This window comes from Melospiza georgiana, chromosome 6 (genome assembly GCF_028018845.1).
Source record: "Melospiza georgiana isolate bMelGeo1 chromosome 6, bMelGeo1.pri, whole genome shotgun sequence".
Taxonomy (NCBI): Eukaryota; Metazoa; Chordata; class Aves; order Passeriformes; family Passerellidae; genus Melospiza; species Melospiza georgiana.
In genome coordinates, this window is record NC_080435.1 from 33,255,160 (window position 1) to 33,268,276 (window position 13,117).

At 46.5% G+C, this 13,117-nt stretch overlaps 1 protein-coding gene across 1 annotated transcript; it reads right to left on the reverse strand.

The window, feature by feature from the left end:
• Positions 1-408: 408 nt before the first annotated feature.
• GREM1 (gremlin 1, DAN family BMP antagonist) lies at positions 409-8,453 on the reverse strand. Its single transcript, XM_058027312.1, has 2 exons — positions 8,435-8,453; positions 409-1,964 (listed from the first exon to the last, which is right to left on the reverse strand). The coding sequence occupies exon 2, from the start codon at positions 1,961-1,963 to the stop codon at positions 1,409-1,411; it is 555 nt and encodes a 184-aa protein (XP_057883295.1). The 5' UTR covers position 1,964; positions 8,435-8,453; the 3' UTR covers positions 409-1,408.
• Between the last annotated feature and the right edge of the window lie 4,664 nt (positions 8,454-13,117).

The following is a 13,117-nucleotide window of genomic DNA, read 5'->3' on the forward strand; positions in this document are numbered from 1 at the left end:
ATGTTTTTTCCCCCCAGATGAGAGGGGCAGTCAGCCCTAAGTGTTCAGGAAATTCTCTTTACTTACTCCAAATCCAGTTTAAATGCAAGTCTGTGGTAAAAGATATAAAAAGAGGATCATTGCTGGCAAAGTTCTGCATCTCTGTTTCAACAAACTGCATGCCTGTGGCAAAGCTAAAATAACAATAACAATGCAATGTTTACTAGTCATGAATGTCGTGTCTTTTGTCTCTTGTGTGGTTATTGCATTTTCAGTCACATGATGCTTGTTTTAATTTCTGCTCTGCTCTTTATGTACTAAATTACTGCCATTCTGTACTTGATCTTGGTTAGCAGGATTTTTGTGCTGTGGTTATGTATGTGTGTGAAAAAGAAGAGTTTGGTTACACACAATGAAGTAGGCATACCACTGCCTAAAAGATACTGCATATACATATATATGTAGATATGAAGAATAACTGATATCAGAAATAAAAGACATCAAATGGATCTAGTGGCATAAGAATGGGTTCTGTTTGGTTTGGAGAGCCATCAGAATTCAGAAGTATATTTATAGGCTGGTATATAGTTTCTTTTTAATTTATGCAATATATGACTAGGTATATAAATTAAAGCAAAACGTAAACAGAAGACAATATCTCTTCCTCTGTGTTTTCCTATTTATGTACCTTTCCTTTTTCTACTCCCTTTTGTATTCTCCCTGTCTACTTGCTTTGACCTTCTGCTTTCTAAGTTGCTGTAGATCTGTTTCCCATCCACCTATATTGACTTTTCAGCACTCCCACATCCCCCCATTGTTCTCCAGACATGGATTTTGGATTCAGCTATTTTTTTGAAGAAGCGTGTTACAAACTCTCAACACAGCTTCTATTTTCAGTGATGCTGTGCTACACTTTAAATTGCTCTTTGTCTATTTCTTATATAAGAATAGATTCGTGCTTTGAAATATATTGTCCTCTTGCTTTGATGTTTCACGTAATACAGTAAAAGCAAATAGCACAAAGGTGAACATTCGCAAAAGCCACAGCTCCACTTTTCCAGCAAGCGGCAAAATTGTGAATATACACATGAATTAGGAAATCTAATTCATGACTATGGGTAATTAGGGGTTTTTTAATGTCTCAAATGCTGTTTTTGTTTGTTGGTTTGGTTTGTTGTTTTGTTTTTGTAGTGAACATTCATGCATTTGCTCATCCATATCTCCATTTTCTCCCTTACACACACACACATGCATACCCTTTCCTTACATGAATTTTTTCTTTCTTTTTGGGGGGTTTTGCTTGTTTTAGGTAATTCACTAGGTCCCTTTCAGCTTTTCCCAGCCTTGAAGGTAGGCTAGTTCATGCCACTCACTCTCACAACGGCGGTGACTGCATACAGTCAGAGTGCAATTGCTACTTTTTCTTCATTTAGTCCAAGTCAATAGATATACACCGGCACTCCTTAACTCGGGTGATTCTTTTTTTCTTCCTTGGGGGCTGAAGCTCGGGGCAATTGAGTGTAACAGTCATAGTGGTAAATTTCTTGGGCTTGCAGAAGGAACAAGACTGGAAGGAGCCTTCTTCTTTACGGACGTGCCTGGGGATGTAGAAGGAATTGCACTGGCCATAGCAGAACCTGTTGATGATGGTGCGGCTGTTGCAGCCCTCCTCGTGGATAGTTTGTTTGAGGGGCTGGGTTTTGCACCAGTCCCGCTTCAGGTACTTGCGCTCGGTGATGTGCAGCGCCTCCTGGCTGGACTCCAGCACCTCCTCGGCAGGCATCGAGGTGCCCTTCCCTCGCTCTCGGTGCCTGGAGCCTGACTGCTGCTGTGTCTGCATCTGCTCCGAATCATTGGGCTGATCCTTGACAGGAGGAGGGATAGCACCCTGAGATCCACGATTCCGCTTTCTCCCTTCGGCCGCTGGCAGCAGTAACCCCATCAGGAGAAACAGGGCACCGATGGCACACAGTGTGCGGACCATCCTGCAGGAAGGAAGGTGAGGAAATAAAGCACAGTTGTGGATTTCAGATATCAACAGAAGCCAGGTATGCACTAAATTTTTAGCTCCATAAAAAAAATGTGCGCACACACACTTATAAAACATAAGAATTCAAGCCTGTACCAGCTGGAAAGCTGTTCCCAAATTACCAAGTGATAAAAGCTTTCAAATAGAGTGATTGAAAGTAAGCCCAAACAGAATTTTGTTTGTGTGTCCTCCATCTTTTTCCAGCTTTTTTCTCCAAGTGCATTACCCTAGTTCTCACTCCCTTCTTATAGCTCACTAACATACAGGAAGATTGCTCCTTACAACGGTGGAAGAACAAATTTTATACTACACAAGGATTCATTTACATGATACAGCTATCTGCAGTACCAGAGGGCTCAAGTCTTTGTCTCAGCAGATGTAGTCTAGATTTCTTTTTCCTAATCAGACTCAGAAACTTTATACAGCTCCTTGAATAAGGTACATCCAGTATATAATGTAAATGTTGTATACACCTGCAGCCTGTTTTAGAGCTTCCCAACCTCTGCCACGCTGCACCTCCAAAGGGGTCCAATGTATCTGAGTGCAATGATGCTTAAGCTGAGAGATGTGCAACAAGTCAGGCAACAAACATAAAAGAATATTTAGGTACGCGTTAAAAGAGATGTGTCATATAATTTCAAACTACATCCTCTCACACATTGTGCTGAATTCTTGATTAAAGTAATACAGATGCAATCACAGTACTGAGAATTTTTCAGATTCCTAAATTTTATTCATTTTACACAGAATGGTGTTGTTGGAGGAGAGAATTTTGTAAATGACATTAAATATCACAGAATGTGTGCATATAAAAAAAGACCGCTTCGGGAAGTGCAGTTAAGTTGAGATGATCAGGTCCTTCAAAACCGTATGGCTGCCCCAAACCTAATTATTGGGTAGGAATAACTTTCCTACTTATACTTTCCTTCCTTATTCCACCATTTCTGTTGCTTCCCAAATCTGAGTTCTTGAAGCTGTTCCATCAGCTTAAAACACCAACCAGCACAGAAGAAGCTCATCAGTGTCACACTTCCCCCTTCCAGAAGCACCATGGTCCCCAAGTTTTTCTGAAAGGAGCTATGGGTAGCAAGACAGTCAGGTGAGGTAATAAGTCTCTGAGGGACACTCTCCATGTGGAAGCATGGAGGAAGGCACCAGAAATTAGCAACTAATTGTGAAAAAACCACTGTAAAACACTAAAATTGTGAAGAGGCACAGGCATTAAAAAGGAAAAGGACTGTGAAAAAAAATGCTGAGGAAGTCATTGTTTTCTACCTGCTTGGAGTGCTGCAGTTACATCCCTTGTTTGACTTGCTTTATTAGTATGGAAAAAATAGCATTTAAATTGAAGAATCCTTCTTGTGTTACTGCCCGAGAAACATGTGAAACCATGGGCACTGTCCTGGACGGCTTCATCCGCTCTGCTGAGACCACACAACTAGGCAGGAAAGCAGCCAAATGCCAGCACTGTGAGGGCCACCTAGAGACTCAGCAGAGGCTCAGGGTAAGTCCTGTTTGCTGTAAAAAATAACTGCTAATTTCTCAGTTATCAGGTCTTCCCAGTCACACGGGGAAAATAAACGTTGTGCTGTTCAAACAGCCTTTCTCATCAAAGGGATTGAGAGAGGAATTCCTGAAGTAGGAAAGTGTCATAGGGGGTTCTACGACATTCAGGGAGTTGCTTGTGGATCTAAAATTTTTATTGTGTGTCAGCAGATTTCTAGAGCACCTAGAGTTCCCGATGTATCACAGATGTACACATTCATTTCAGCAATCTAGGTACCAGCATGTCCTGTGTTTGGCAGTCAAGGAAGGGGTGTAAGAGTGATACAGTTGGTGACTCCAACAGACAATGTGGAAGGGCTGCTGTTAGTATCTAAATGAAATATGGTATGGAGCGCACAATTTTAATAACCTTAAGACTTTGACATAGACAAAAATAAGTTGGGAATTCCAATTAAGGAATAACGCAGCATAATTTCAAGTGTCAGCCTGGACTTCACATTTGCTGCTTTTTCCTCATCTCTATTACAACCTGAATATTGTTTAGACACGCTTAGTTTTAATTTTTTCTTAAAAATAAGTTTTCAGAGAATTATTAACTATTGCTTATTCCGTTAAGAGATCAGAATGATTTCTTCCAAAACTATTCCTATTTCTCTGGTGACTGTCTAGTCACCACTATTTTAATATGCACTTTATTTACTCAACATGGTGCCAGTCTTAAAAGGAAAAAAAAAAAAAAGCTATTGCATGAAGTTGAAAATAGATTGCTAGGTTGTAAGCAGTGCCAGAAAACTTCAGGTGTTTATTTTATTTAGTGTCCCACAATTTGGATGAGGTTCCACCAACATGCATATTCCTGGATTACTTTTATCTTTAAAATTGATTAGCTACACATTGTTTTCTTTCTTTTTTTTTTCCACTACAGATGGCACAGCAAGGTCTAGTCCTACAAAAATGAGGTGTATTCTGGGATGGGAATCTGGGGAGAGTTTCATAGTAATATATACTATTGTAAGGTCTGTGGCCCAGATTCATGCAACTTTATGAAGCACAGGCTTATCCCTAAGGAAATGCAAGCATGTGTTTCAGTGTAATCCTAAACTGGGAAGAGGTAATTTTTCACTGGGTTGGTTTCCAGCCTTAAAGGTGGAAGCTGCATTACATGCCCATAAAAGAAATTGTATCTCAAATGAAAATTAGCCACTCAGCAGAAACATTTGTTATGGTCACTTCCGAAACACACATCTAAAAGTAATCCATAAATGTAGGGATAAATACAGGTTAAATTCAGAAGAGGCTGTGTGAACAGCAGCTAAGCAGGATCGTTTTTTAATAACTGATTAAAATTTATTTTAAAATTAAGATTTTAATTTTTAAAATGAAAAACATAAAGGAAAATGAGATGGTAAGGCTCAGGAAGGAAAATGCAGTATGGGCACCCTGCAGCACCTTTGGTGCCAGGGCAATCAATGCTTCTGCTTATGAGAGAAGATGACACCTTGGCTTGCATTAGGAAGTAAGTGGTTCATCTCTCTATGAGTTAGCAGTTGTGAATGTTTCTTTAACAGGGTTTTTTACTGAAGGAAGTAAAACAGAGAAGAGGACAGTAAGAGTAGCTAAAATCAGCATTACCATACCAAAAGTTTTACTGAAGAGAAATATCTCCTGAAATAAATGCTTTTTCTCCTCATTACAGACATAATTCTGCAGAAGTTGTAGCTCTGCAGCTGTGAGAATCAGGCTGTAAAAGCTTATATTCCATGTTTCTGCAAAATTTTCATTACTTGATACCAACTGGCTGTTACACTGGCATAACAAGAAATCCTTTGGAGAATTCATTTGAGAATCCTTTGAACAAACAGATGACCACAACCAAAATGATCAATTCCCTCATTTCATTCAGATCCAGAGAGATATGACAGAATTATTATTTCTTTTTTTAAAGTAACACAATACTACAAAACTCTATTCTTTCCATATTCCACTGCTGAGTTCCACTTTTCATCATCTGTAAGCTCTTAGTCCTACAGCCAAAAGAAGTTTTATTGCTGACTTCAAACAGGAGCAGAATTTGGCCGTAACACTTATATCACTTCATATGTGGTTTATCTAGAGCCTGAGATCTCATCATCTAAAACAGATTAAGAAATGTGTGGATTAATACTAGCAACTATTGAAAGAGAAATGTAAATGCTTTCAGGTTTACTATTTCATACAATTCGTTTGTAATTTTTTTTCATTTATACATTTTCTACTATGAATTAAGGATCTCCACATGTCAGTTCATAGACAGAATTTCCCTATGAGTTCCTAGGCAGAGTCAGAAAGTTACTAATGACATTTTAGCTCAACACAACTTGTTTAAAAGATCTGGATGGAAAGCTGGTTGAAATACCCAGCAAAATTGTCACAGATCTTAACAGGCCTGTAACCTCATCTGTAAACCCCTTTTATTAGCAAAATATTATGAAGAGCCATGGGCTCCTGTGCTTCACAAGAAACATGAAAAATAATCTGATGAAGAACTAAAAACAACCCAACCAACAATTATTTGGTGGACTTCAAATACAAGCCAAAGAAAGACACAAAACACAATCCCTTTGACTACTGCGAAAATAGAAGTGGTTTATGTCCCGAAGGATCAGAATAATTTTATGCCTTGCATATTACGTCTGAATTACAGAAACACTCTTATGTAATGTTTTCATAGTTCATAGATCTGTATTTTTTAATATTAAAAAAGCATAGTAATGGCAGTTCCCAGAAAACTGCATTTTTTTTCTGAAATCAAGACAGCAAAACTAACATCTGTGTTTCATAGAATTTGGATATATTTACATTTCAGAAAATTTCTTCTTGAGAGTCATAGAGATGGGAGGTTTTGAGACATATAAGTAGTGTAGGCAGCAATTTTAAAGCAAACAAACAAACAAACAAACAAACACACCAACCAACCAACCCTTGAAACCTTGAGAATTCCCCGTTTAAGAAACTATTTTTCTGCAGGACATCCTATGGGACTCCCGGGATGCTGAACATCATGGTGGCCATGGCTGGTACCAAACCCGGGTTTGCCTCGCCTTTAGAGGCTCACGCAGCCTGACAGCTCCCAGCTTCCCAGCGCCGAACTCCCTGCGGACACATTTCCTCAGGGAGCCCTACAACAACCGGGAGAGCTTTGTTTCTCTCTCTGCGCTGCCGTGCGTGCCGAAAAGGAGAGTCTTCAGCAGAAGCTACGCATTTCTGGGTAGCACTGCCGACAGAAAAAAGCCAAATGCTTTAGCACAGCTTGGCACTGAAGGCTGAAGAGGAGCGGAGAGCTACGGCCATCGGTGCCTTTGTCACTCACACAGGGCCCCAGCGCACGCTGGCTGGTTATTCCCGGTGTGCCGGGCTCACAGAGGAGCGGGGCAGGAGCAGAGCGCTCCTGCAGCCCTCGGGTCGCGGGCCGGGCTCAGAGGCAGCTGAGGCTGGCGTGCCACTGGCACTGCACCCAGAGGTGGCCGCTCACAGAGCGCCTGATAAACCCGGCGTCTGTCAGCAGCAGGGAGAGCCAAAGGCGCGCTGGTGCCCCAGAGCCCCAGCTGTGCAAAGGGAGGTTGTGTCTCAGCCCTGGTGACCGAAACGGGATTCGCTTGCCATTCTTTCGCCGAGAGGAGCCACAAATGGGACACCAGGAGTGAGGCCGCAGCTGATGGCCGGGGAGGGACTCTGCGGTACAACGGGCCGGGGGCCGCGCACCTTGCCGGCCCCGCACGGCCGCAGGGCCCCGCACCCTGCCAGCCCCGCACCCGGCCGGCCCCCGCACGGCCGCACCGCCCAAGCCGAGGAGGTAACACGGAGAGCCTGGCTGGGCCGCGGGGATCGCCGGCTGCCGGCAGGGCGGGGAGACCGCAGGCTTGGTTTGGCTTGGCATGGCCGGGAGCGACTCGGCCCGGCTCCCCGAGGGCGGGGACGCTGCTGGCGGCGGCAGGCGACACCGACGGCTCTTCCCACGGGGCACGGCCGCCGTCTAGATTAACCCACCGGAGGACGAACTCGCTGAAGGGACTGCCAAGCCCACGGGGGATCGTATTGAAAGAGACGGGGCAAGCAAGCAGGCTTGCCCTTCAGAAGGGAAAGCCCTGCGCCGCTGGCCCCGGGCCGGGAGGAGCGCGGCCGGGCCCAGGGGCTGCCAGCGCCGTGAGGGCAGCGCGGACCGACGGGCGCACGGAGCCGTCGGCTCGACAAAACTCCCGCGGCTCCGAGTCAGGTGGGAGGGCTGGGCGGAGAGGCGGCCGAGGGCGCCGAGGGGGCCGCGTTCCGCCCGGTGCGGAGGCTGCGCTCCGCGGCACCCGGCCCCCCAGCACACACCGAGTCTCCCGCACGGCACGCACCCCGCCCCGGGAGCTCCTGAGGTACCCGGAGCACGCTCCTCCGAGGAGCGGAGGTTTGCAAAGGCGGGCCAGGAGAGAGCCGGGGCCTGAGCGGCCTCGTAGAGGGCAGCTCGGCGGGACGAGATGGGATGGGGCTGGCACCTGGGGATCTGCCCCCGCCCCGCTCCGTGCAGAGGCCGGGCCGGGATTTTTCCGTGTCTCGGGTGGGCGCCGAATCCAATTTGTCGGGAGTGATGCTGTAGGCGGAGATGAGAGGCAGAGCTAACGGGGCTTTTGCAGTCCCCGTGCTTGTGAGGCGAAAGAGATGTGACGGTGCCCTAATCCCCAGCGCTGCCGCGGAAAGCTCGGTGCGCCTCGCTCCCGCGGACGGGAGGGACGGGCGTCACCCCCTGCAAAACCGAGACGCCCTGGAGTTTTGCTAGACACCGGTGAACAGCTCCTTCCCTTGCCCCTTTCTGAAGGTAGGATAGAGAGCTTAACATTGTGCCTCCCACAGACACTGGCCGAACTCGCCAGTGCCGGACCCGTTCGCGTCCCAGCTCACCTGCGCGGCGGCGGGGCTCGGCTCGGCTCGGTTCGGCGGCTCCTCGGCGCGGGCTGGGGCTCTGAGCGATGGGTCACTCGGTGGAGCGGGTGGCGTGGGAGCCCGAAGCTGCCCGGGAGTCCATAGAGAGAGAGAATGTCGGGTCCTGCCTACAAATTGCAGCAGCGCCGAGCTGTCTCCCATTTAAATGTCTGCCAGCTGAGATCTGCTCTCCAAGCCCCTCCAGATCATTGGACAAGCGCCTCCAAAGCCCGTGTTATCCGCCCCTTTTAACACTTCCATAAACTTCCACCAGGGAAAGCTTTCAGTCATCCAGATAAACACTCGACTACTTTCCTGTCTTCAGAGAATCGGTGCTAAAGGTCACCACCCCAAGGAATTGTTCCTGGAATGCACAGAAAATTCACATTTTCCATCCCCATTAAAGTATGACAGTTAAGAAGAATTAAGCCCTACCCCCCTCCCACCGCCTCCGCCGCCTTTCCGCGCACGCTGGGCGCTCCCTGCCCATGGGCCGGCCGGGCGAGCGGTCCGGCTGCGGGGAGCCCCTGACCGGCCTGCCTTGGCCGGGGGAGGCAGCCGCCTCTGCAGCCCTCCCTCTTGCAAACTGGCTTTCTGGGGTTCTGCAGTATGCCGGGAATTTCGCAGCTTTGGAGGAAAAAGCCTCTGTGGCAATGTGTGCAGGGGTGTAAAACCGTGGCTCCCGATCCGCAGCCCCGCGCTCATGGCTCTGTATCACTGAGGGTTTGGGGTTTTTTTGGGGGGGGGGAAGGGGGGGATTTGTTTTTGTTTTTAACTTTGTCCCGTCGCTGTCTCTCGGAGGGCGGGGGGCTGCTCAAGCCTCCCGAGAGGGGCAAGGACGGCGGAGCAGCGGCGCGTCCCGCCGAGGCGGAGCGCGGAGCCGGCGGGAGCGGCCCGGCCGTCGGGGCAGCGCCGCCGCGCAGAGGCAGCCCCGCGGGCCCGGGGGCCGCCTGAAAGGAGGCTGAAACCGCGGGGGCTGAGCGCTTTAGGGACCCAGCCCGTCCCAGCAGTAGCCGGGAACATCTCCGTGCGCTGCGGCTGCCCGAAGGCGCGCCCCGAATCTGCAGACAGCGTCGGGCTGGGGGCACCGAGGGGCAGAGCCTCGGAGGGCGGACAGAGCCCGCAGCCAAGCCCGCGCTTCCTCCAGTGCTAGCCGGCCCCCGTCCTCCAAGCGCTCCGGTGCCGGTGTCTGGCGGGGCTACCCACAGGCATTACGGGCAGGAGCAGTCTCTGAGCCACGGCCTGACTTTTGGGCTTGCTAATTAAACGGAGACGTGTGTCAGCTGCCGCCTCCAGCTGCGGGCATCACGCCGCAGAAAAAGCGCTGGGCAAAGCTCTGCCATGGACATGAGCGCTGCAGGTGGTGCCAGTAGGTCTGGGTGCTCCTGGCTGCTGGGCACGAGTTACTGCCCGTGAATCAAACCTGTCCTTCTCTGTCACCAGCAGTCAGCAGCCACCTTGGACCTCAGACAGGCCCCGATCTCACCTAAGAGGTAGTTTTACTTGCAGAAGGGGAAGACGAATCAAAATGAAAGGATTTGCTACATTAGGGGTGCCAGAGCTAGGCAAGACGCCCAGTTTCTGACTTTGACAGTACTTAGCGGTAGCTTGCTTTTTGCTGAGACCGAGACTTGGCTTCCCTTAGAGCCTGAGTGCTTAGCTAGGTAGTAAATTAGGCCCGTTACAATAATTCACACACATTTAGTGACAACTTGTTAAAAAAAACATCACTTCACAGGGCAAGTCACCATAGCGCAGTGGTAGGTGGCAGCACGAGAGAGAAAATGAGTTGGTGTGCAGGAGCCACTGAAATTGAAAGACAATTAAGGGGGGAAGGATTACTGGCAAGGAATTACAGCAAAGGACATCTATGTGGGTAGAAGTAGAGGCCTAGAGAATTTGTATTATTTTGTTTGGGGTTTTTTTTTTACTCATAAAAGTGCTATTGTTTGTATTTTATTTTATTTGTTTTTAAGTAATTGGTGTCCCTCCTTCGTGATTCCAAAGGAAAGGTCACCAGTCCCACCTCTCAGTATGTTGAGACTTTGTGCTCTTTTCCATTTCCTTCTGTGGAGCAGTTGAATTGAATCGAAGGGGTCGATCCTGCTCCGTGTCTCTCTCTGCCCCGCGCTGCCCCTGCCCAGGCACAGCCGCGCTGCTGCAGGAGGAGCTCTCTGCTCTTTTATCTGAGCTCCTCTTTGTGCCCACGACGGCACTGCTGCAGGCAGGCTGCCTCTCTGCTGTGTATTTCTGGTTTGTCGTTTACATGCCACTCTGGCATTGCCTTTCCTAGGTGACATTTCTGGGCAGCAATTGCAGGGCAGGTATTATGCCCACTTAATGCCTTACTGCATTCAGGGATCTAGCCAGAGTTGGTGATTGGAAAATATTGTAGCTCTCACTCTGACTTAAAGCACACTAGGGAACACTTTAGGAAGCAGGTCCTGATAAAGAAGTTGTGTTCCCTCCTCAAGATCCATCTTCCTTTTCTAGCAGCTGAATATCCTATACCATATCTTCTTACCTGGTTTCTTCCTCTTAGCATGATCTGCAGTGTTCCAAGTATGCACTAGCACCTTGGGCCAAGCAAGACAAGTGTTCAGATTTCTTTGACAGTTGGAAAGTAGAATTATTTCTGCAAGTATTTGCTTGCTCATTCACAAAAATACAAAAAATAAATATGGGTACCAACAAGATAAGTAATTGCAGCTGCATCTGGACTGAATGAAAGTAGAAAAATTTTTAAAATATTTTTTTAAAAGGATGTTAAAAAAATGTTATGTCTCTTTATTTGTTTGAGATTGAGGGAGGCAGGGGGAAATACGTCTTTTCCCCTCATCATTCTTTCAGGTATCCGGAATAATTTCCAGCTTGGAAGAGTTCTTTATTTCTGCTGGAATCCTTAACAACATTCCATGGGTTTGCTCCAAAGCTTCAGCTGTGCTGGTTACATCCCAACCAAAGACTGGTAAAAAAAGCACCCAGTGCTGAAAGGGAAATACTTCTTCCTACTACCATACTCAGACTTGAATTCTGTCAATTCTCATCAGGGCTTCTAATTGGAGCTGGAATAATCATGGGGAAATGTTGTTTAATTATTTAGTATTAAAGAGGCCTATGGAAATGTGCAGGTTTTGTGGTATAGGTATAGGTTTGAGCTGAAGAGCTTTAATGTCATTGGATGGTAGTGGTGTGTACTGTGAGCCTGACAATAAAACTACCTGCTTGCTCTTGTTTTGCTTGGCTTTTTTTTTTTTTTTTCCTCTCTCATTTCTTGCTGGTATTCACTGTGTGAGTTGTTCTTTGTTTCAATGGAACAGTAAGAATTGTGTAAGCTTAAAGGAAGTGCTGTACTTAATTCTTGCAGAGAAATATGTTATTGGGCTGAGCTCCTGTGTGCTACTGCTAACTTTGGGTGCTACTCAAAGTATCCTCACTGCCAGGACAGCTGGCACCTTATTGAAAGCCTTTGCAGAGAAGCCAAAACTCACAGGGGCCAGAGCCTTTTCTTGAATAAATTGAAATAGCTTTTAATGACTCAGGGAGATGTAAGTGACCCATGACAGCTGAGATCCTGGTTTTCATACACCTGGCAAGCCAGTATCTCTCACTTCTAGATGTGTTCCTCCAGGTCAGAAGTAAGGCAGGCTGTCCAACAGAGACAGGGCACATCTGAGCTGCTTTGCTTGGTATTTTGAACTCCTCTGTTAAGGAGAGAAAGGAGCTTGGTTTGTCTCACCAACACAGCAGTAACTTTTCTAGCTGAGCTGTGACGAGTCTAGAACAAGCCCTGGCTGGGCTCTTGCTGAGTTACTGGTGGTGTACACTGCTGCCTTCCTGACTTGGTGAATGAGATCAGCAGTGTCTCAGAAGTGGTTCATGACTTGGGGCCAAAGCAAGGTATTGGTAGTGCGTGTTGTGTGGGCCCGTCGTGGAAGTGTCCATCCTTGCATTCCTGCTGAGGTGTGTGAGTTTCTCTGCTGTATATGGGAAGAACACTCCTTGTTTTGTCATAGGAAAGAACTGACACTCAAAGAATCCAGTTTCCTCTGGATTTTAGACATATCCAAAAGTGATGGATAAAAACCTTCATCGTAAACCAGCAAATAAAATGGGGTTTTTTGCTTGTTATTTCAAACCTAAGAAGGCAAACAATAATAGCTGGCATGAGGTGAGGGAAAGAGGTGTGTATGTTGGTTTTAAGATGGTATACTGACATAGCAGGCCTGGTATTCTTGTGCAGGTACTCTCCTGTTTATCCCATTGCAGATGATTATATGAAAAAATGCTCTAATTTAAGTAGCATTGTGCTTCGTATCAAGCCTTATAAAGTAGTACCAGAAAAAAGCTGAGGGTATTCTGAGTTGAGTTAAATTTTTCTTAAAATGTACTGGAAAATCAAGTTTAAGACTCTGCTTCACATTGGCAAGATTCTGTTTAATTAAGGAATTTTAATCTCTCTCTTATTTGAGTTTTAGAATTAATGTCTATATGATGGAGATTGGAAAATATTGTACTTACTGGAAAAGCAGTATTTTATATTTATGTTGACAGAACATCAACTTTTTAACATATAGATTTCCATCAGCTGAATGCAAGAAAATTAATTAGGGAAAAGTGCTTATTTTGGGGCAAGATTTTTTTTTGAAAATGAAGTATTTT

What these genes read in the sequence shown, in the direction of transcription:
- GREM1 (XM_058027312.1), bottom strand. Translation starts at nt 1,963, where the DNA reads ATGGTCCGCACACTGTGTGCCATCGGTGCCCTGTTTCTCCTGATGGGG.